Below are 24,162 nucleotides of genomic sequence, written 5' to 3' on the forward strand. Positions count from 1 at the left end.
GGGCCCTCCCTCATGGCTTTGATGGGGCTGGGGTTCTCAGGCCAGGTGGGCTGCAGTGGCTGTCCAGAACATGGCGGCCTGGCTTCTATAGCCTTCCCGCTGAACAAACCTGCTGAGCTGTCGCTCCCCCGCCCCCACCCCCGCAGTTCAGGACGGTCGGGGTCGCCTATGGCCCCCGTACCTCTTCACCTGGTGACATGTGGGGGCCACCTGGCCGGCACAGAGCAGACACAATGGCCGAGCACGGGGCTCACATCACGGCCGCTCGACCCTCCATCTTCGAGGTGGTAGCGCAGGACAGTCTGATGGCCACCGTGAAGCCCGATCTTCAGCACGTGGCCAAGGTTCTTGCAGAATCCAACCCTGCCCACTACGGCTTTCTATGGAGGTGGTTTGATGAGATCTTCACCTTTTTGGATCTCTTGCTGCAGCAGCATTACTTGTCTAAAGCCAGTGCCTCCTTCTCCAAAAACTTTTACAGCTTAAAGAGGATCGTGATGGGAGACCCCTGGGTGGGGGGTCCTGAGGTTGGCCAGTGCTGGCCTCCCAAAGAAACAACTTTGGAGATCCCTCTTGTTCCTGGTCCTCTTTCCCTACTTGAAAGTGAAGTTGGAGAAGCTGGTCTACAACCTGAGAGAAAAGGTTGAATATTCCATCCATCCCCCCTCTTCCCGTTGGAAGCAGGTTTACTGAACTTTCCTGGCAGCTTATCCCTTTGTGACCATGGCCTGGGAAGGCTGGTTCCTCATTCAGCAGCTACGCTACATCCTGGGGAAGGCTCAGCATCATTCACCCTTGCTGAGCCTAGCTGGAGTTCGGCTAGGCAGACTCTCCACGGAGGATGTCCGAGCTTTGGAAAAGACACTAGCTGGAGCTCATGGGATGCATCAGCCAGCCACTAGCATTCGTAAGAAGGTGCAGTCGGTTGTCAAGAAAACTATAGGGGGCCTTGCCTTGTCCGTCTCCACAGGCCTTTCTGTAGGTGTTTTCTTTCTGCAGTTCCTAGATTGGTGGTACTCATCAGAGAATCAAGAAACCATGAAAGAAATCCTTGGACTTCTCATGGAGAGATAGGCACAAAGCACGTGGCTCAGAGGTACCAATCTCCTTGAGCAAGAGACTGGCAGGTACTTTTATAGAGGACTGATGGGGGTGGACTATCTGCCTGTGGAAAGTTCCTTTGGTGAGGGAGGACCATCCCCCACTGGCAGTGACTGGAGGAATTGGGTGAGGTGTGGCTACAGGACACAAAGGCCACAGCCACACCCAAATTTATCTCCCCAGGGGTAAAGGAGACCAGAATGAAGGGTTGGAATCCAAAGCTAGCTCAGTCTCATTTGGTTCAGCTTCTCTCTCTAGGTGTATCTGTCCTCTGGTTTAGCCTCTCAAGGACAAGATTCCTTGGTGTGCCCCAGAGAACTTCTGGGGTGCTCTGTACCCTATGACAGATATATGTAATTTATTCTTGTTTTAGCTTTATCTTTGTAAAAAATGCATTAATATTCAATGGTTAAATAGGAGTGGGTTTCTACTAACTGGTTAAATGGAACGGTGGGAAGAACTCAGTCAACAGAGGCTCAAGCTGATGGCTGTAGAGAAGAAACTCTATAATCCCTGCAGAGTACCTCTATAACACTAAGGGGGCAGATGCAGCTGGTCTAGCTCTAGGAGAGTGAGTGAGAATATACTTGCTACACAAGCTTTAGTGTAGAGACTTTCTTCAGAATTTCAAGGTGGGGTAAGCACGGGAGATAAGAATACCCTAACTTCCTAGTCTAAGTTGAACCTAGTATGGGTGAGTCCAGAGCAGGAACCCCAGTGGGAGTCCATCTCTCTTATCTCTTTCCCCCTCAGGTATCAGGTCACACCTGCTATCATAAAAAATGCATTACAAATGTTTTGACAAATTATAGGACCTTTATATACTTTCCCTCTTTGTGATGCAACTTCTGGGTCCAAGGGTATAAAGAGTTTAGTGGCTTTTTTGGAATCATTCCAAAGTTTTCCAGAATGTTAGTTCAGTTCCCAGTTCCACCAACAGTGTATTAGTGTGCCTGTCTTCCTAGAGCCATGAAAACACAATTATTTCTGTCTTTATTATCTTTGCCAATTTTGAAATGAAACCTCAAAGTTATTTTCATTTGCATTTTTCTTATCATTGGTTATTTGAAGGCTTTAAAATATTGTTGTTATTATTTGCATTTCTTTTGAAAATGAATATTCCTATCTTTTGGCTACTTGTATATTGGAGGATGACCCTTGTTTTTTCATACGTGTACTTATTTATTTATTTTTGCTACAGATGCTGCTTATCTTGTCCTGGATTTGTGTGTGTGTGTGTGTGTGTGTGTGTGTGTGTGTGTGTGTGTGGCAATTGGGGTTAAGTGACTTGCCCAGGGTCACACACCTAGTAAGTGTCAAGTGTCTGAGGCTGGATTTGAACTCAGGTCCTTCTGAATCCAGGGCCGGTGCTCTATCCACTGTGCCACCTAACTGCCCCTATTTATTTATTTTTAACATGGGTGAGATCTGAGCAGTTTTTAAAACATAAGGGAAAGAGGCATTAGAAAGGGAGAGACTGAAATAATTTTTGCTGTATTCCCTCCCCCTCTCCCATAACAAACCCAATGAAAGAGGAAGGAATGAAGAATTTGGCAGGTGTCCAGTCAATTTATTCAAAAGTTTCAAATCAAAAAGGATGAGGGAAGAATAAAATTGTCTCTGTGTATCCTCCAAGCTAGATGCCATGAAGTATACCTACAATTAAGGGAGGAGAATAACAGTTGAGATACCCAGGAGTTTACAGAAGGCAGAATCCAAGAAAAGAATCAGCAGGGAACCCATCGTTGAAAAGGTCTATGCATAGATGCACAAAGCTAAGGCAGTAAGCAAGAGGATTTGATGGTCCTAATGTTGGAAGGCAATTCAACCTTATAGGTACCACTGAGACTTGGTGAAATCAATGACTAAATCTGGATAGGTGTGCCTTATTAGAAAGAAATAGGATGTGTATGTATCACAATATATTTGTTAACCTTGAATATTATCCCTTTTCTAATTAAGGACAGAAACTCTTCCTTAACCTTTTGTATTCTGACACATGAGAATGTTGGGGAGAGGCAGAAACAGAGACAAATAAGAGACAGAGAGGAAAGAGGAGAGGAGAAGGGAGAGGAGGGGAGAAGAAGAATACATGAGGAAGAGAGAGAGAGAGAGAGAGAGAGAGAGAGAGAGAGAGAGAGAGAGAGAGAGAGAGAGAGCGAGAGCATATAGCTTTTGGACACATATCCCTTCCCTACCCCTGATTTATTCTTTGCAGCATCTATGATAATATTTCACCTGAGAGCACATTCAGTTTGTTTCAACATAGACTTAATTTCTAGATCTAAAATTATTTTCTTAAAATAATACAGTAATTTTGTATATTGTTCAGTAAAATTTATGCTAAGTTAGGATGGGACTCAAGCTCAGGTTGTTTAAATGGTTAAACTGCTTTGGACTGTTAAAACAAGAGAAATTGGATAGGTAAAAGACTGGGGGTAGGTTGGGTAGCATCTTAGATTAAGAAGATATACCAGAGCAGCTAGGTGTTGCAGTATCCGGATAAACACCAGCCCTGGATTCAGGAGGACCTGAGTTCAAATCCGGCCTTAGACCCTTGACACTTACTAGCTGTGTGACCCTGGGCAAGTCACTTAACCCTCATTGCCCCCTCCCTCCCCCCAAAAAGATATATAGATATAAATGTAGATGTAGATGTAGATGTTGATGTAGAAGTAGATGTAGATGTTGATGTAGATGTAGATGTAGATGTAGATGTAGATATAGATGTTGATGTAGAAGTAGATGTAGATGTTGATGTAGATGTAGATGTAGATGTAGATGTAGATGTAGAAGTAGATGTAGATGTAGATGTAGAAGTAGATGTAGATGTAGATGTAGAAGTAGATGTAGATGTAGATGTAGATGTAGATGTAGAAGTAGATGTAGATGTAGATGTAGAAGTAGATGTAGATGTAGATGTAGAAGTAGATGTAGATGTAGATGTAGATGTAGATGCTGATGTAGAAGTAGAAGTAGAAGTAGATGTAGATGTAGATGTAGAAGTAGATGTAGATGTAGATGTAGATGTAGATGTAGATGTAGAAGTAGATGTAGATGTAGATGTAGATGTAGATGTAGATGTAGAAGTAGATGTAGATGTAGATGTAGATGTTGATGTAGAAGTAGATGTAGAAGTAGATGTAGAAGTAGAAGTAGATGTAGATGTAGATGTACATGTAGATGTAGATGTAGATGCTGATGTAGAAGTAGAAGTAGATGTAGATGTAGATGTAGATGCTGACGTAGAAGTAGAAGTAGAAGTAGATGTAGATGTAGAAGTAGATGTAGATGTAGATGTAGATGTAGAAGTAGATGTAGAAGTAGATGTAGATGTAGATGTAGAAGTAGATGTAGAAGTAGATGTAGATGTAGGTGTAGATGTAGAAGTAGATGTAGATGTAGATGTAGATGTAGATGCAGATGTAGAAGTAGATGCAGATGTAGAAGTAGATGTAGATGTAGATGTAGAAGTAGATGTAGATGCAGATGTAGAAGTAGATGTAGATGTAGAAGTAGATGTAGATGTAGATGTAGAAGTAGATGTAGATGCAGATGTAGAAGTAGATGTAGATGCAGATGTAGATGTAGAAGTAGATGTAGATGCAGATGTAGATGTAGATGCTGATGTAGAAGTAGAAGTAGATGTAGATGTAGATGTAGATGTAGATGTAGAAGTAGATGTAGATGTAGAAGTAGATGTAGAAGTAGATGTAGATGTAGATGTAGAAGTAGATGTAGAAGTAGATGTAGATGTAGATGTAGAAGTAGATGTAGATGTAGATGTAGATGTAGATGTAGAAGTAGATGTAGATGTAGATGTAGAAGTAAATGTATATGTAGATGTAGATGTTGATGTAGAAGTAGATGTATATGTATATGTAGATGTTGATGTAGAAGTAGATGTAGAAGTAGATGTAGATGTAGATGTAGATGTAGATGTAGATGTAGATGTAGATGTAGAAGTAGATGTAGAAGTAGATGTAGATGTAGATGTAGATGTAGATGTAGATGTAGATGTAGATGTTGATGTAGAAGTAGATGTAGAAGTAGATGTAGATGTAGATGTAGATGTAGATGTAGATGTAGGTATAGATGTAGATGTTGATGTAGATGTAGAAGTAGATGTTGATGTAGATGTAGAAGTAGATGTAGATGTAGATGTAGAAGTAGATGTAGATGTAGATGTAGATGTAGATGTAGATGTTGATGTAGAAGTAGATGTAGAAGTAGATGTAGATGTAGATGTAGATGTAGGTATAGATGTAGATGTTGATGTAGAAGTAGATGTAGAAGTAGATGTAGATGTAGATGTAGATGTAGAAGTAGATGTAGATGTAGATGTAGATGTTGATGTAGAAGTAGATGTAGAAGTAGATGTAGAAGTAGAAGTAGATGTAGATGTAGATGTAGATGTAGATGTAGAAGTAGATGTAGATGTAGATGTAGATGTAGATGTAGATGTAGAAGTAGATGTAGAAGTAGATGTAGATGTAGATGTAGATGTAGATGTAGAAGTAGATGTAGATGTAGATGTAGATGTAGATGTAGATGTAGAAGTAGATGTAGATGTAGATGTAGATGTAGATGTTGATGTAGAAGTAGATGTAGAAGTAGATGTAGATGTAGATGTAGATGTAGATGTAGATGTTGATGTAGAAGTAGATGTAGAAGTAGATGTAGATGTAGATGTAGATGTAGATGTAGGTATAGATGTAGATGTTGATGTAGATGTAGAAGTAGATGTTGATGTAGATGTAGAAGTAGATGTAGATGTAGATGTAGAAGTAGATGTAGATGTAGATGTAGATGTAGATGTTGATGTAGAAGTAGATGTAGAAGTAGATGTAGATGTAGATGTAGATGTGGATGTAGAAGTAGATGTAGATGTAGATGTAGATGTAGATGTAGATGTAGATGTAGATGTAGATGTAGAAGTAGATGTAGAAGTAGATGTAGATGTAGATGTAGATGTAGATGTAGAAGTAGATGTAGATGTAGATGTAGATGTAGATGTAGATGTAGAAGTAGATGTAGATGTAGATGTAGATGTAGATGTTGATGTAGAAGTAGATGTAGAAGTAGATGTAGATGTAGATGTAGATGTAGATGTAGATGTTGATGTAGAAGTAGATGTAGAAGTAGATGTAGATGTAGATGTAGATGTAGGTATAGATGTAGATGTTGATGTAGATGTAGAAGTAGATGTTGATGTAGATGTAGAAGTAGATGTAGATGTAGATGTAGAAGTAGATGTAGATGTAGATGTAGATGTAGATGTTGATGTAGAAGTAGATGTAGAAGTAGATGTAGATGTAGATGTAGATGTGGATGTAGAAGTAGATGTAGATGTAGATGTAGATGTAGATGTAGATGTAGATGTAGATGTTGATGTAGAAGTAGATGTAGAAGTAGATGTAGATGTAGATGTAGATGTAGATGTAGGTATAGATGTAGATGTTGATGTAGAAGTAGATGTAGAAGTAGATGTAGATGTAGATGTAGATGTAGATGTAGAAGTAGATGTAGATGTAGATGTTGATGTAGAAGTAGATGTAGAAGTAGATGTAGAAGTAGAAGTAGATGTAGATGTAGATGTAGAAGTAGATGTAGATGTAGATGTAGATGTAGAAGTAGATGTAGATGTAGATGTAGATGTAGATATAGATATAGATATATACACCTTGGTGAGGAGGTTAGGAATCACAGAGGGGAAGCATGGTGCAGAGCATTGGGATAATGACCAATGGAGGTAAAAAAACAAACAAACAACAGAAGAGACGTCATGAGACTATGCTACATATCACTTGGACAGGAAGAGGAAATACATGGAGCATTGAGGAACCAGATCACAAGCCTGACAAAAGGACATCATAAGTGACAGGAAGACTTCAATCATCTATATTTCTGCTGGAGTTCTCTCTTTGCCAATATCAGAACAGCTAATAGTTTTATGATTTGCCTTAATGATAATGTAATTCTCCAAATGGTGGAAGACTAAGAGGGGAATTTTTATTCTGGATCTGATTCTCACTAACCTGGAGGAGTGTATTATTAGGATGGATATGATGGGAACACTGTAGAGAAATGACCACTCTACTTGCCTTTTAGAATTTAAGATAGAGGAGAGGAAATCTAGGCATCATCAAACATGCATGCACTCAAGTGTTTGGGAAAACAGATTTCGAAGAGTTCATAAGAAGGATCAATAATATTTCTTTTTTTCAGGGCAATAATGGTTAAGTGACTTGCTCAGGGTCACACAGCTAGTAAGTGTCAAGTGTTTGAGGCAAGATTTGAACTCAGGTCCTCCTGAATCCAGGGCCAGTGCTTTATCCACTGTGCCACCTATCTACTCTGGTATATCTTCATAATCTAAGATGCTACCCAACCTACCCCCAGTCTTTTACCTGTAGAATTTCTCTTGTTTTCATATTGTCTGAGGAAGTATGAGAAACTCTTATGGATGAAAAAAACAACATGGGAAACAATGAGGAGGAAAATGGGGAGCTCTCTGGAGTGGCTAATGTGGATGTACAAGGAATTCCTTAACCAACTAGAAGGCAGATATAAGAATGCCATGGTTTTATAAATGGTATCAGGAGTGCTAAAATTCGGAATGAGCTGAGGTGTTCTTGGCCTCCATTGAGGGTCATAGCTTTCAGAAATAAAGAGGTGATAGAACCCCTGAATTTTGCCAAAGTCAGACCCCATCTGAAATTCTGTTTTCAATTCTTGGCACCACAGTTTAATAAAAACTTAGAGAAAGTAGTGTGATGAAATCATGAGATTTAGCAGATACTCAAAGACCCACCTGGAGATGAATCTAGACTGATTGAATCAAGTGAGAGGGATTAACTGCTGATTAGCCTACTTCAAGTTAACTGGATTGTAATCACACCTTGAGAACACCTTCAGAACCAATGGATTTGATGATGCCAACCAATCAGCTTGAAGCAGTGTGTAAGGACTCCTCTGTTCCAGACCTATAAAAAGCTTCCACAATCAGTTTGCTGGAGAGAGTTCGTGATTGAAGCAGGCTTGTGGCAGAGGACTTGAGGAAGAACCAGACCAGGCTGGAACTCTAGGCTAAATAGGCTTTTTTCTTAACTTTCTGAACTCCATGGGAATATCTGTATGCTTTAAAGAATGTTTAATGCTGAACGACTGGTGCTAAAGCTTCTAATTTAAGGCGACCACAATTTAGATTTTAAACATCACAGTAGAGAAAGTTCAGAGTAGATCTGCCAAGATGGTGAAGAGTCTTGTCTATGTTGTATAATGGGGATGCCCTGCCTGGAGATGGAAAGACTTGGGCACATGGCATCTGTAATTGAAGGACTGGCATACAGAAGAGGTGCCAGACATGTTCTATGTGTCCCAGAGGGCAGAACCAGGAGGATTGGGTGGAATTTGTTAGGAAAAATTTCCTAAGCATTAGCATCATCCAAATCTCTAATGGATTTTCTAGGGAGGTAGTGGGTTCCCTGCTTCTTCCATCCCCTTCTATCCCCCTTGCAGATCTTCAGGCAGAGACTGAATGACCATTTATTGAGTATGTTGTGGTAGGATTTTTTTCCAGGTAGGACTAGATGGAGCCTTGGAAAGGAGAGACCCCCGTCTCTGAGAAAGAGGGGAAGAAAAACAAATGGGTGAAGATTAAGGTGTTGTGTGACTACAGACACAGGAAGCAAAATCACCTGCTGAGTAAGGTATTATGGGAGAGAGGGGCTGGGAAGGGGTGGCAGGCTTGAGGAATATTACAAGAGAAAGATTCAGAACAACCTTAAGGGGAAATGTGACAAAGAATTAGCAAAGATCAACAAAGATGTTTGATTTGCAGTGAGTGCCCTGTCCAAGCTGGCGTCATATAACTGTTATGACTAAATTAATTACCATTTCATTCCTTCTCTCCTCCAGGGCTATTATTTCAGGGCTAAAGAATGCATTCAAACTGACCAGGGTTGAGGGATGGCATGATAGAAGACGAGATGATGAGAGATTTTGTAGACGCAGAGGGAAAAGGTTTTGAAATGACTAACTATGGGGTCTCAGGGAGGAGAGCAAAGGGAGCCAGAAGGGAGATGTTTCTGGGAGACTTGGGAGAGACTGAGGAACCAGAGATCACATTGAGAATGGAGAGTACATTTGGTAGAAGTGGAGGAATGTGAGGGGTAGGTGATAAAGGAAGAAGTTATTGTAGCAAGAGAGTGCTCAGTCTGACAAGTATGTCAGCTTATTTTTAGTAATGAGTTCACCTCTGGGGAAAGAGCTGAGGGATAGGGAGATGGGAGGGATAACATGCTTTGGTCAAAGAACAGGAGTTAGGGTTGAAAGGCAGAAGGACTGGTGGGATGATAACAAGCTGTGATCTTACAAGGCAACTTCAGAGTTCATAAACATGAGAGTGGAGCAAATATGGGTGGCGGCAAAATCAAGAGTTGGAGGAGTAAGTCTTGTGCAATGAGTAAATTGAGAAACCATGATGTTAGGGTGTATGTGGGAGTATTTCTCTTTTTCTCCCTCCCTCCCTCCCTCCCTCTCTCTCTCTCCCTCTCTCTCTCTCTCTCCATCTATACCTATCTCTATCTACATCTCTATCGCTCTATCTCTACCTCTCTCTCTCTCTCTCTCTCTCTCTCTATCTATCATCTTGGAGTCTCCTGGTATGAGGGAGGGCAGGAACTGAGGAGAGGAAGACTGATTCAGAATCCCTGGGATGGGGAGGGTCTTTCAAGGCTGTTAATCCCTGAGGAAGGAGATCAGGTAGGATTTTATTATCCTCAGGGTGGAGTTCTGTACTGCCTTAGGCAGTACAGGGGAGAGCACACGTGCTCAGACTTGAAGGTATGGGATTTCTTTCTTTTCCTTAAGGCTGGAGACTCTATAAACTGGCTCTTCTTTTGTTTCCTGGAGAGGGGTGTCTGGTGCTCCACTAAAATAGTTTTTCTCCTCTTCCCTTCCCAAGGACGACTGAAGACCAGTCAGGAGGCCCTGGTTTTAAAGGAGACCATGTGGGATTGGTTACCTTGAGTACTTGTGGGAAATGGGCCAAATGTTGTTGGATTGCAGAAACCAGCAGCTGTAACAGCTGCTCCTATGATATGATGAAACTAGACCCTAGCAGCCAAAGAGCAGTTTTGGCATAAATTGTGCACTTCAGTAAAGCTCTAAGAAGTTACTGTTTATGACCTGCTATTATGGTGTTCTTCTTACTCTGGGGTTTTCTAAAGAAAAAATGAGAGTCTATGGGGAAAAGTCCATCCTGTATATTTTGTAAACACCTGAGAATAACTGCACACCTAGTTCCATCCATCTGGCTGGTGACTGGTGTAGATGGGAACATGGAGAAATTGAAGAAGAAATGAAAGAACACAAGAAGGTGAGTTTGGGGAAAGTGATATTGCACATGCTCCATCTCCTGGTTCTGCTCTCATCCACAGAATGCAATGAGGTAGAGGTAGGTTGGGCAAGAACCTGGGGCCCTGATGCTGGGATTCCATGAGAGGCAGAACCAGGTTCATTCCCATTTTCCCTTACTGGCTATGTATCCCTGCTGTGTGTTTATTTTAGCTAAGAGGGAAGAAATAGTACATAATCCTACTGTGTTCCTAAACCATAATAAATTTTGTCTTTATTTGGATGTTTTTTGGAGCCATCGTGTCATGAATTCAAGAGTTCACTGCCTTTCCTCCACCATCTTGGATCCACCCTGGAAGTCCACCATAATAAATTGAGAACTGGCACTTCATTAATTCATTCACCCATTAATTAATTAATTGTTATTTATCTACTCATCAATCCATTTATTTATCCATTCATTCATTTAGTTAGTTTATTTAGCATTTTCTCCTAGTTACATGTTAAAAATCCCAATTTTTTCACATTGATTTTTTAAAACTTTGTGCTCCAAATTTTCTTCCTCCTGCCCTCCCTGCCCCTCCTTAAGAAATCAAGCGATTCAATATAATTTAGACATGTGCAGTCATGCTAAACATGAGAACTGGCACTTTAAAAGGGGGGGGTCATGAAAATATGTGTATGTAGTATAGCACCATGGTGTGAGTGATAGACTTGGAGACAGAAAAACCCATCTGAATTCTACCTCTGACACTTGCAAGCATTGTGTGACCATGAGTAATTTAATCTGTCTATGACTCAGTTTCCTCTTGTGTATATGGCACCCCTCCTGGTACCACTCCCCAAAGGGTGCAGCTACTATTCTCCAGATTCTAGGAGTAAATCTGAGAGGGTAGATTTCATGTACTAACAATCAGATAGATCTCAGCCTCATTTATTAAGATTTTGTAGTAAAAACAGTTGGTCCAAAAGCATTCTCCACAAAAGTCTGGTGTGTGCTCTCCCACGAATATACACAGGGTCTGCGGAGAGAGCAGGCAAAAACATTAAGTACAAAATTAATGAGGCACTTGTGGTAAAGCAGTAACTCCTGGTTACTGGAAATCCTTTTCTTCATTTGTGTAGCTCTCTGTTGGCGTCTGAGGGTCAATGCATTTGTATAATCTATAGACAGTACTTCTTTCTGTCATGAGGAGAAGCTGCTTTTACTCCAGGTGATTATGACTCCCAGATGAATGTGTTATCTCTTACAGGCTCAGCATCTCTGATCCTAGCTAGGAGCACTGTCTGCCATTGCTCCAGCCTTTCTGGTCAATGAGGGACAGACCTCTTGGGCTCCAGCTAGATTCCTCTGAAATAGAACTCTTCATCTATTAGAATGGCTTGCCTCTTAATGGACTTCCTGTTTTTATATGTAGCCCAACAAGTGTGACCTGATCTTCTTAAATGGTCATGGGATATTTCCTATGTAGCAAATCTGTCTTTCATATAGTGACCCAAACCCTAAAATCCTTTCAAATGATTAGGAACTTATTCATACTTAGTTTATACTTTTGCTAGATCTAAGTGTCTGGGTCTTCTGTGATTACATTAATTTGGGGGAGGATAATACCTATAGGACCTACTTCATATAGTTATGAAAATTTAAAGGAACGATATATGTTGACTCATTTGTAAACAAGAAAGAAACATATAAGTAAAAGTGCTCATCATTCCAATGAAGTGAGAAAATCTTCCAGGTTAGTCTTGCTAAGGAAAGAGATACAAAAGAATCACCAGGATAGAGCACCAGCCCTGGAGTCAGGAGGACCTGAGTTCAAATCTGGCCTCTGACACTTAACACTGTCTGTGTGACCTTGGGCAAGTCACTTAACCCCAATTGCCTCACCAAAACCAAAACTAAACAAAAGAATCACCAGATTCTGGGGGAACAGACCAGCGATATCATTACCTTGTGTTTATTAAGTACCTATCCCCTCCTATAAGTTTTTTTTGGTTAATTGTCTATTAAATTATTATTGTCTATTAAAATTATCTATCACATTGTCTATTAAATGTGTCTATAGGCACATTTTTGGTTACTTGTTGAATGATCTGTGAGTGTCTTGTTCCGTACCAGTACCAACCCTTCACTACCAGGGGACTGGCTTGAGTCAGACCTAGTCGAGAATAGCTTCAGTCTCTTCTGAAAAATAAGAAGGTTGATCTCTGAGGTCACTCCCAGCTTTAATTACACGATTGCTACTGAATTTTGTTGTTCAGTCATTTTCCATCATGTCTGACTCAACCCCACTTGGGGTTTTCTTGGCAGAGATACTAGAGTGGTTTGCCATTTCCTTCTCCAGCTCATTGTTACAGATGAAGAACTGAGGCCAATGGCATTAAGTGACCTGCCCAGGGTCACACAGCTAGTAAGTATCTGAGGCCAGATTTGAAGTCAGTAAGAAGAGTCTTCCCTTCTCCAGGGCCAGTGCTCTATCCACTATGCCACCCTGTTGCCCCTTAATTCTTTTTTTTGGGGGGGTGGGTCAATGAGGCTTAAGTGACTTGCCCAGGGTCACACAGGTAGTAAGTGTCAAGTGTCTGAGGCCGGATTTGAACTCAGATACTCCTGAATCCAGGGCTGGTGCTTTATCCACTGTGCCACCTAGCTGCCCCTACTCTAATTCTTTTTCTTTCTTTCTTTTTTTTTTGGGTGAGGCAACTGGGGTTAAGTGACTTGCCCAGGGTCACACAGCTAGTAAGTGTCAAGTGTCTAAGGCCGAATTTGAACTCGGGTCCTGACTCCAGGGCTCTATCCACTGCGCCACCCAGCTGCCCCCCACCCCTTAATTCTTGCTACTGAATAGGGCAGAACAATCTACTGCTCTGTGGTTCTACTTATGTTTGTTTTTTGCAGGGCAATTGAGGTTAAGTGACTTGCCCAGGGTCACACAGATAGTAAGTGATAAGTGTCTGAGGCCGGATTTGAACTCAGGTCCTCCTGAATCCACGGCCGGTGCTCTATCCACTGAGCCACCTAGCTGCCCCTGTGGTTCTACTTATGATAACTGTGACCACCCTAGACCAAAAAATCTCTTCCCTGGCCAACAGTACTCCATAAGTGGTGTATTTCCCTCTTAAAATATTAAGCTACTTGAGGGGTGGGATTATCTCACTTTTATATTTCTTTTCCCAGCATGTAACGCTGTATCTGGCACATGAGGTCATTCATATAAACTTATCAATTGATTGGAACAACTTAAGACGAATTCAATTTGTGGAAATGTCCAGAGGGGGGCAATCAGAATGGTTGCCCATTGGAAGTTGGAAAGAAACAAATTTAGGCCTGAGGTCAAGAAAAGCTTCCTAGCAATTAGAGTGTCCAAAAGTAGAACAGGCTCTCTTGAGAGATGGTGGCTTCCTTCTCTCTTAGGGAGTCTTTGAGTAAAGACCAGACAACCATTTGTAAGGCATGTTTTAATGGGCATTCCTTTACACAACTCTAAGATCCTGCAAGAATCTAAGATGCCTGGCAAGGGCACAGCAAGCAAGAGCTGAGGGAAGCAAATTGCACTTGTGGGAATAAATGGGCCCAGTTTTATAAGACTATAAAATCTTGGTGGGTGTGTATTATAGTAGCAATCTCTGTCAGAGTCAATTAAAATATAGACGTTTTTTAAACAGCTTTCAGTCAAAGTCCATGCTCAAACATGAAGATTTCTGCTGCTCAGTGAGCTGTCCCTCAACTTCTACATTTCTCTTTTCTCTGATTATATTCCCTGTATAATTATCATTTCATTTGATATCAGCGAGAAGAACCATTCAAGGACTCCCTACAGAAACCCCAGTTTTTTTTCAGCCAGAGAAGCACTCTGTATTCCTTGTAGAGCTGACTGCTTGACCCTGCTTATGCTTATCGGGATTTTCACTTCTTCCAATCTTCCCAAGAAACATACCAAGGGCCTCAGGGGAACAAACCTTCCATCATAATAAATTGCTTAGTATTTTATTTCCAGAACACCACGCTTTAGCACTGGAGTGGAACATACAACAGTCATGGATATTTGGGGCTCCCTGAAATGATGAGGCCTTATAGGCACAGGGATTTAAAAAAATTTTTTTCCCCAATTCTTTCCATTAAAAAGAAAGTGATTCATTCTATTGAAAGGTTCTTCCAACTGTGCCATTTTGGCTGGTAACCAGTCCATGGCATAAGATTTAGGTCTTCACAGGGCTAGTGCTATGCTTGGACAGATAGTAGATGCTTACCTTATATGGTTTGTCTGCTGCTGCTGCTAAAAAAAAGTATACCTAACCAAAAGTAACCCACTATTCTTTCAGCTTGCTACAGTGACCGAAATCTTACTGATGAGTCATGCCTTAAGAGAATTGTGAATGTTGCACTCAATGGGTGAAGAATGCAGAATGGAGAATTAACCAAAATGATCAGAATTGGTAGCTTGTGAGTTAAATTCTGAATGGCTTTTATAACCCACAGAGAAAGGGTACTTTAAACAGCAATGTTTAAAAACAGTAATTTACTTGTTACAGGATGTAAATGTTTTATAACAAGCCTCTAACAGAAAGGCAGCATCGTGTTTCTAATCCAGGATGTTTAAAAAAAGTACAATTCTTTACCTATTTATTATAAAGCCATTAGTTCAATTAACCCAGATGACACTTATAGTCTTGGGTGTCCAGGAATGATATTGCTTGCTAACCCACATACTAGAGTTACTAGAGAAAGGAAAGTGGCCCCTCTTCATCTGGGTGGAAAAGTTGGTGACTATATTTCCACTAAGTCCAGAGCTTTCTTCCTTTACGACAGTCTAGAGCAAAACAAACAACAGAATAATTCTGGCTGATTAACTCCTAGCTGGGGAAAGTGGGTTTAAGTACAGGGAGCTGTGAATCTATTTTACTGGGGCTCTATGGACCTAGATATAAGATCTCCACATCACCCTGACCCCCTTTCTCTGGCTTCAGGATCAGCTATGGAGGAAAACACCTGGTATAATCTCTCCCAATTTTGTGTAGCATTAGCTCATACTTGGGTCCTTTCCCACCCAGACATGCAACTCAAGTTCAAGGTAGTTTGTGGGTCTGTGTCCACTTAAAATTTTCATATGAGCCCCTACGAGTGTGTTTACTATTTTATTATTAGTCAACTAGAGTACATCATTACCTTACTGAAAAGCCATTTAATGAGATAACACAGCAATAAAAGAAGAGAAAGAACACTTCCCCCATGAACCAGGCACGTGCTCTCACAAATGTACACATCATCAGTGGTAAGCGTGGATGTGTTTGGGGAAGACAAGTGGAAGGGCACAGGCATAGGGAGCACGTGTGGTTACAGCGTATACCTGGAGGGGTGTGTATGTAGGAAAAATGCATTGCTGTGGTACATATATGCTCCCACAAGACTTGCTCTCCCCTGGCCTCATGTGGATTCAGACACTGGCAGGCAGGCAGTTTCCCTGCTGGACATTTTTCCCTCCAGGCCTAGCATGGCTGCTGCTGGCCGCTCCTTTGCTTGTCCTCTGGTCTTTGCTGGTTGCTGCCGGGACTGGCTCTGTTGGGTGCAGGATTGGGGAGCTTCTCTGCTTTTAGCTGAGGCCTTAGCTGAGAAGCCCCTTCCTTCCCATGGGAGAGAGTGAGCTCTCTCAGGTGCTTCCTTTGACTTCTGGCCCAGAGGCTGAAGTTGTAGGTCTTTTAAGAAGGCAGACACTCCACACACTCCATAGCAGACTGGGGAAAACTCTTAGGTGCTTGTTCTCCCCTATGAAGAGTCTGTCAGTTCTCACAGCCTTGGCTTTGGGGGCCTCTTCCTCTCCAAAAGGAGAGCTACACCCCAGGGGCCAAGCTCTTTTATAACACCTAGCAAAGTTGGGCAGGCAAGCCTCCAGGTCTTTCTTTGTAACCTCCTTGTTCACCAAGGGTAAAATGTCTGTCCCAAGCCTCTGACTTAACATTAATAACTGATTAGCAGATTGTACTCCTTTCAGAATCATTTTGGGGGATCTTAAGAACCTACTACTTGGGAGGAAAGACATTAAATGCACAGAGCTCCTGATACAATTACCCCCCAAAGAGAATCATTTTAGGGAATTCTCTTTCAACAAACCACCAAGGACTGTCTGGGTCTTCAGCCCCCAGATTTTGTCAAACCCAAGATTCTTTTAGGTGTCCCATGCTAATGAACAGAAAGGGGGAGAGCAAAGGAACAGGTCTCCCCCTCCCCAGGTTCATCAAGGCATTACCTTCCACCTTCAATCCTTGGTTCCAAATTGCCACCTTTCTTGTGTATATGTGGCCAGCACCAAGCCACCCTGAGCTTGTCAGAGGCAACCTAGAGGACCCTAAATATCACATGGAGCAGTCCAGAATAAGCTAGGTTTGGGGTCATAGATTTGGGCTTGAATGAGTTTGGGCAAATCATTTAAGCTTAGTCAGCAAAGACTGGGGAGCCCCGAGGCTCACCAATTCTAGCAATGAACTAAAGAGGGGATATATTGAGACTCGAAGATGAAGGAACTTCAATGGAAGATTGGTCACAAAAATGTGTAATAACCATCACATTAATAAATGATGTCTTATCTTTGCTTTTCAAGACCACCTTGGGAAGTAGGTGTTAAAGTAGTTAACCTGTTTTGATGATGAGTAAACTGAGGTGTAGAGAGTGGGTGTTCTGCCAGTGAGGGTCAGAGACAGGATTTGAACCCAGATCTTTCTTGACTCAAAATCTCATACTCTTCCTACTGTGCTCTACCCTTCCACTTTAGCTGAGAAAGAAATGAGCTCTCCCCCTCTTCTGACCAATCTGATGCTCTCCCCATTATGCTTCATTGCAGCAGGAGCAGTAGAAGGGTAGGCAGCCCCCTGCGCTGTCAGTCCCCTCCACAGCACTGTTGAAGGTGCCTCTGCCAAAGCCTACTGACTGTTCATATTCACAGAGGGGATGAATGATTCACAAAGCGCTGAGCTGACTCTTCCAAGAGCTTTGCAGTCCTGGTAAATGAACAAGCTCGTGTTTATCCAAAGAATCCACAGCCTCCCTTTCACTGCCATTTCCAAGAGACTGTGGAATAACCTCCCCAAGAGAGCTGGAGTTTAGTGTGTGGTAGAAGCAATTAAGATTAGCTGCTGCAGTGATTGTTGTCAGACTGCTCTCCTCTGACTCTGCTCTGGGGAGATGGTAACCAGCTCTTCTTGAACACCACTGAAATAGAACCATCTGCCTTGTTTTGCCAGAGAAGAGTGATGAAAGAAGGGACATTGGAGAATGAATAAAATATTTGAAAATGATGGTTAGGGTTAGGAAGAACTAGGAATCTGTCATTAAGAGTATTCTTTTTTTTTTTTTTTGGCAGGGCAATGAGGGTTAAGTGACTTTCCCAGGGTCACACAGCTAGTGTTAAGTGTCTGAGGTCAGATTTGAACTCATGTCCTCCTGACTCCAGGACGCTTTATCTAGTGTACCACCTAGCTGCCCCTCATTAAGAGTATTCTTGGGGCAGCTAGGTGGAGCAGTGGATAGAGCACTTAACCCCAGTTGCCTCAAAAAAAAGAGTATTCTTGACAACATCTTTCTCCCATCCATCCTTCTTCTGTGAGAATTTCGTGCTTGACATCTCCCTACCAGACATGGACCCCAACTGTGACTGCGTGAGCAGTGGCTCTTGCAACTGTGCAGGCTCCTGCAAATGCGAATCCTGCCGATGCACCTCCTGCAAGAAAAGCTGCTGCTCCTGCTGCCCAGCAGGATGTGCCAAGTATTCCCAGGGCGGTGTCTGTAAAACCCCCCAGACTGAGAGTTGCAGCTGCTGTCACTGATGCTACTGCCTCCTTGTGCATGTAAACAGAGGAATCTGTACAGATTTGGCTTTTGCATACTATGGACATATTTTCTACTGCCTTTTCCCTCTGAAATGTGTGAATAGAAATAAACTTATTGAACAATAGTAAAAAAAAGTATTTTTTTTTGCAGGGCTATGGGGGTTAAGTGACTTGCCCAGGGTCACACAGCTAGTGAGTGTCAAGTGTCTGAGGCCAGATTTGAACTCAGGTCCTCCTGAATCCAGGGCCGGTGCTTTATCCACTGTGCCACCCAGCTGCCCCCCAAAAAAGTATTCTTAATATTTAATGGCTACAATTCAAAGAACTATACACCTGAGGGCTCATCCAGGTTCAAGGTACTCTGTATCCCCTAAAATCACTGCTCACAAATCACCCTGATATGTCAGCCAAACAGCAAACTAGTTCAAAAGAAAGACATTTAATACAATGAAACAATAAGAAAAAGTAAAAACAAACAATGGCCCATAAATCTCAGGTATATTATCCCTTAAGTAATAAAAACTAATAATATCATTATTACTGTAGCTACATTTATTTCCTATGCATGTACCTGATATGTTTCCCTTAACTACTATGGAAGTTTTTTGGTTTCTGGTTGGCAGGTCTGTGCACCCCAGGTAAACAGTCTATCACCAGCAAGATGTTGCTAAGGTTCTCCCTATCTCCTTTTGGAAATTAAAAAGTCTATGTACACCAGTTCCAAAATGGAGGGAGGGAGGGAGAGAGAGAAGGAGGGAAGAAAGAAGAAAGGAAGGTAGGAAAGTAGATAGGAAGGAAAGAAGGAAAGAAGAAAGGAAGGAAAGAAGGAAGAAAGAAAGAAGGAAAGAGATGAAGGAAGGAAAGAAAGAAGGAAGGGAGGGAGGGAGGAAGGAAGAAAGGAAGGGAGGGAGGAAGGAAGGAAAGAAGGAAGGAAGGGTGGGAGAGAGGGAAAAATAAGGGAGTCAGACAAGAAGGAGATAAAGGAGGTAGGAAGGAAGAGAGAGGAAGAGAGGGAGGAAGGAAAAAAGGCAATAAGAAAGGAAGGATAAATACCTTCCGGGGGAAAAAATGTGATTTTGAGGTAGATCTTGGACCAAGTGAAATATAATACCCACAAAAGAAACCTAGGTCCTGCCACAAGGGTTATGTTTACATGCTTATTTATAAATAAAAACAAACTAATGTGGTTTGAGGTTTGGGTTTGGTTTGTTTTTTTTTTTAAGTTAGCGGAATGGAGCCGACCAATTAGGATCAGCCAATCCTTTTCTTTTATGACTCATCTTTTCTTGTTGTTCATCACATCAATGTTTATGTATAAATGTCATAGGAATTTTAGTGCTGTAGGGGACCCTGGCAATTTGGTCTCTCCTCATTTTACCCAAGAAGCATCCGAGGTACAGAGAACTCAAGGGACCTTCCCAAGGTGATGTAGGGAATCATTACAAGAGCCAGGATTGGAATCTAGGCCTCTGACAATCAGTTCTCAGGTATATGTATGAGAAATTCCTGGATTAATCTCTGGCTGTTTAAGGTGTGGGATGAACTTTTTTTGAGCTCCTGCTACATGCCAAGAAAAAATGACAAGAATGCTACATGTTTGTTTGCTAAGCAGTTGTTTAATCATTTCTTCTTCTTCTTCTTCTTCTTCTTCTTCTTCTTCTTCTTCTTCTTCTTCTTCTTCTTCTTCTTTTTTTGTGGGGCAATGAGAGTTAAGTGACTTGCCCAGGGTCACACAGCTAGTAAGTGTCAAGTGTCTGAGTCCAGATTTGAACTCAGGTCCTCCTGAATCCAGGCCAGTGCTTTACCCACTGTGCCACCTAGCTGCTCCCAGCTGTTTAATCTTAATATTAATTTTAATAAATTAAATTAAAATTGAAAATGAATTAAATTTTATTTAAATGCAATATGGTCAAATAGTTAAATTTAAGAAGTTTTTAATATAAATTCTCAAGTTGTATGTGTGTATGTTTTAAGAATGGATAGATTAGAACTGTGGAGTATAGATGCTGAATGAACCATACTATTTCTTTTGTTTTTGGTGCTATTGTTTTTTCTATTTTGAGGTTTTTATCATTGCTCTGATTTTTCTCTTATAACATGACTAATGCAGAAATAGGATTCATGTTATATATATATATATATATATATATATATATATATATATATATATATATATATATATATATATATATATATATATAAAACCTATATCAGATTACCTGCTGTCTAGGGGAGGGGGGAGGGAGGGAGAAAAATCTGAAATTGGAAAGCCTGTATAAACAAAAGTTGAGATCTTTACATGTAATGGGAAAAAATAAAATACTTTATTAATAAAGAAAAAAAAAGATCCAGGAAGAATGGATAGATTTACTTCTATAGCAATCCTAAAGCATTCTTAAAACTTCACCAGAATCCCACCTACTCTACCCTGACCACAACAACAGGCTCCTGATTTTACTCACATTGGGGAAGTGGTTAGGTTATTAGGAAAAGCCATATTTCCGCCTTTTTCTATAAAAAAATGTGAACTGAAATTTTTAAAAAGACCATACTCATTTCATGTAAATGGAAGAAGGGTTGCAGAAATATTAGAAAACTTTCTTTTCTTTCTTTTTTTGTTTGTTTTGGGTGAGGCAATTGGGGTTAAGTGACTTGCCCAGGGTCACACAGCTAGTAGTTGTCAAGTGTCTGAGGTCTGATTTGAACTCAGGTCCTCCTGAATCCAGGGCTGGTGCTCTATCCACTGTGCCACCTAGCTGCCCCATTTGCTTTTCTTTTAAAAAGGTATAAGAGACATTATGATGGGAGGATCAGAAGTGTGCCCCAATATTTTACAAACTGGAGATATCCAGAGTGGGCTGGACCCAGCAGGGGATGTGACTCTGTTCTGAGAAGCTGGAGAAGAGATGGACATCTCCAGCTCCTAACACCAAGTAAAAAACTGTATCCCCAGATGCTTGGTTACTTCTCAAGGGGCAATAGAAGATGATGGAAAGAAAGCAAGATTTAGAATCAGGAAGCCTCCATTTGGAGACCTGTCTCCAAACATTTATTTATTGTGTGATAAATTTTCTTTTTCTTTTTTCTTTCTTTCTTTCTTCTTTTTGGTGGGGCAGTGAGGGTTAAGTGACTTGCTCAGGTCACACAGCTAGTATGTGTCAAGTGTCTGAGGCTGGATTTGAACTCAGGTCCTCATGAATCCAGGGCTGGTGCTTTATCTATTGTGCCACCTAACTGCCCCTGTGACAAATTTTCTGCTCTCCAGTTTCCTCATCTGTAAAACAGGGATAATAATACCTCACATTACCTCCATGATAGTGCTGTTATGAATAAAGTACTTTGTAAAAATTCGCATTTATAGAGGACTCTTATTAGTATCTATCATACATTGAAATTTTCAGCTAGAGGTAACTAGAAAAATGGTGGTGTCCTGTACTGATATAGCCAGGAATGTAAGGAGTAATGCTGGGGCTAGGGAAAAGATAATAATGTCTGTTTTGGCCACATTGAACTTGACATGTTAAGGGGACACCCAGAGGGAGATGTCCACCAGGCACTTGGTGATGTAGGACTGGAGAGAGAGGAGGATGGGATGTGCAAACCTAACAGTCATCAGCATAGAAATGAAAGTTGAATCAATGGGACCTGATGAAATCAGAGAGAGACAGAGACAGAGACAGAGAGAGACAGAGACAGACAAAGAGAGACACAGAGAGAGAGACACACACACACAGAGAAAGAGACAGAGAGACACAGGGAGACAGAGAGAGAAACAGAGAGAGAGAGGGAGACAGAGAGACAGACAGACAGACAGACAGAGAGACATAGTGAAAGAGACAGAGACACAGGGAGACACAGGGAGACAGAGAAAGACAGCTATAGAAAGAGACAGAGACAGAGAGACAGAAAGAGAAGAGCAGAGGACCCACTACAGATCCCTGGGGGATGTCCATTTATTGTGGAGTGTGGATGGGTACATGGAAGCGTACATGGAAGTGTACATGGAAGAAGAATGAGAAGGATCAATTTGATGGGTAGAAAGAGAACTGTGATAAAGTGTGTTGTCATGAAAACCCAAGGAAAAGAGTCTATTCAGAAAGTGTAATAGTTTAATTGCTGTAGAGTAGTATTTGAGAAAAATGAATAGTGAGAAAAGATCATATGAGTTAGCAATAAATAGATAAGCACCTCCTATATGCCAAGCCCTGTGCTAAGTGCTTTGCAAATTTTATCTCATTTAATCCTCATTTAAATCTTACAAGAAAGAATCAATAGCTTGGTACAGGAGGCACAAAAATAGTGAAGAAAAGAATACTTTAAAAACAGAATAGGCCAACTGTTAAAAGAGGTACTATATCAATAATAAAACCAACAAAAATATGATTATCTCAATAGATGCAGAAAAGGCTTTTGACAAAATACAATACCAGTTCCTATTGAAAACACTAGAAAGCATAAGAATAAATGGAGCTGTCCTTAAAATGAAAAGTAGTATCCATCTAAAACCTTCCGCAAGCATTATCTGTAATGAGGATTAGTTAGAAGTCTTTCTAGTAAGATTGGAATAAAGCAAGGATGCCCATTATCACCGCTATTATTCCGTATTGTATTAGAAATAAGCAATAAGAAAACGAAATTGGATAAATTAGAATAGGCAACAAGGAAACAAAACTATCACTCTTTGTAGATGATATGAGGGTATACCTAGAGAATCATAGAGAATCAACTAAAAAACTACTTGAAATAATTAACAATTTCAGCACAGTTATAGGATATAAAATAAACCCATATAAATAATCAGCATTTCTATATATTACCAACAAAGTCCAAAAGCAAGAGATAGGAAAAGAAATTCTCTTTAAAATAACTATAGATAACATAAAATATTTGGGAGTATACCTGCCCAGACAAACCCGGGAACTATATAACCACAATTACAAAACATTTTTACATAAATAAAGTCAGATCTGGACTACTGGAAAAATATTAATTGTACATGGGTTGGGTAGGACAATACCTAAATTAATTCAGAGCCATACCAATCAGACTACCAAAAAACTATTTTATAGAGCTAGAAAAAAATAATAAAATTGATCTGGAAGAACAAAAGGTCAAATATATCAAGGTGATTAATGAAAAAAAAGATATGAAGGAAGGTAGCCAAGCAGTACCAGATCTCAAAGTGTATTATAAAGTGATAATCATCAAAACATTTGGTAATGGCTAAGAAATAGGGTGGTGGATTGGTGGAATAGATTAGGTACACAATACATAGTAGCAAATGACCATAGTAATCTTTTGTTTCATAAACCCAAAGATCCAAGCTTTTGGGACAAGAACTCACTATTTGACAAAAACTCCTGGGAAGACTGGGAAACAGTTGGACAGAAACTGGATATAGACCTACATCTCCTTCCATATACCAAGATAATGTCAAAATGGGAATATGATTTAGACATAAAGGGAAGGAAATAAAGGGAGCATGGAATAGTTGACCTGTCAGATCTATGAATAAAGGAAAACAAGAGATAGAGAGCATTACAAAATATAAATGAATTATTTTTATTTTATGAAATTTTAAAGTTTTTGTACAAAGAAAACAAATGCATGCAAGATTAAACGGAAAGCAGAAAGCTGCGGGAAAGACTTTTATAGCAAATTTTTCTGATAAAGGCATCATTTAACAAATATATAGAGAACTGAGTCAAATTTATAAGAATACAAGTCATTCCCCAAATGATAAATGGTCAAAGGATATAGACAGGCATTTTTAAGTTGAAGAAATCAAAGCTATTTATAGGCATGTAAAAATGCTCTAGATCACTTTTTATTTGAGAAATGGCAAATTAAAATGGCTCTGAGATACCAACTCAGATACCT

The 24,162-nt window shown here is 40.6% G+C and overlaps 1 protein-coding gene and 1 pseudogene across 1 annotated transcript; both read left to right on the top strand.

Annotated features, from left to right (window-relative positions):
- The first annotated feature begins 233 nt into the window (after positions 1–233).
- On the top strand, positions 234–1,050 carry LOC122732276 (annotated as a pseudogene).
- A 17,002-nt stretch (positions 1,051–18,052) lies between these two features.
- LOC122732580 (metallothionein-2-like) lies at positions 18,053–18,279 on the top strand. Its single transcript, XM_043972819.1, has one exon. It carries the CDS (start codon positions 18,091–18,093, stop codon positions 18,277–18,279), a length of 189 nt encoding a protein of 62 aa, XP_043828754.1. The 5' UTR covers positions 18,053–18,090.
- Positions 18,280–24,162: the final 5,883 nt, after the last annotated feature.

This window comes from Dromiciops gliroides, chromosome 6, assembly GCF_019393635.1.
Source record: "Dromiciops gliroides isolate mDroGli1 chromosome 6, mDroGli1.pri, whole genome shotgun sequence".
Classification (NCBI taxonomy): domain Eukaryota; kingdom Metazoa; phylum Chordata; class Mammalia; order Microbiotheria; family Microbiotheriidae; genus Dromiciops; species Dromiciops gliroides.

What these genes read in the sequence shown, in the direction of transcription:
- LOC122732580 (XM_043972819.1), top strand. Translation starts at nt 18,091, where the DNA reads ATGGACCCCAACTGTGACTGCGTGAGCAGTGGCTCTTGCAACTGTGCA.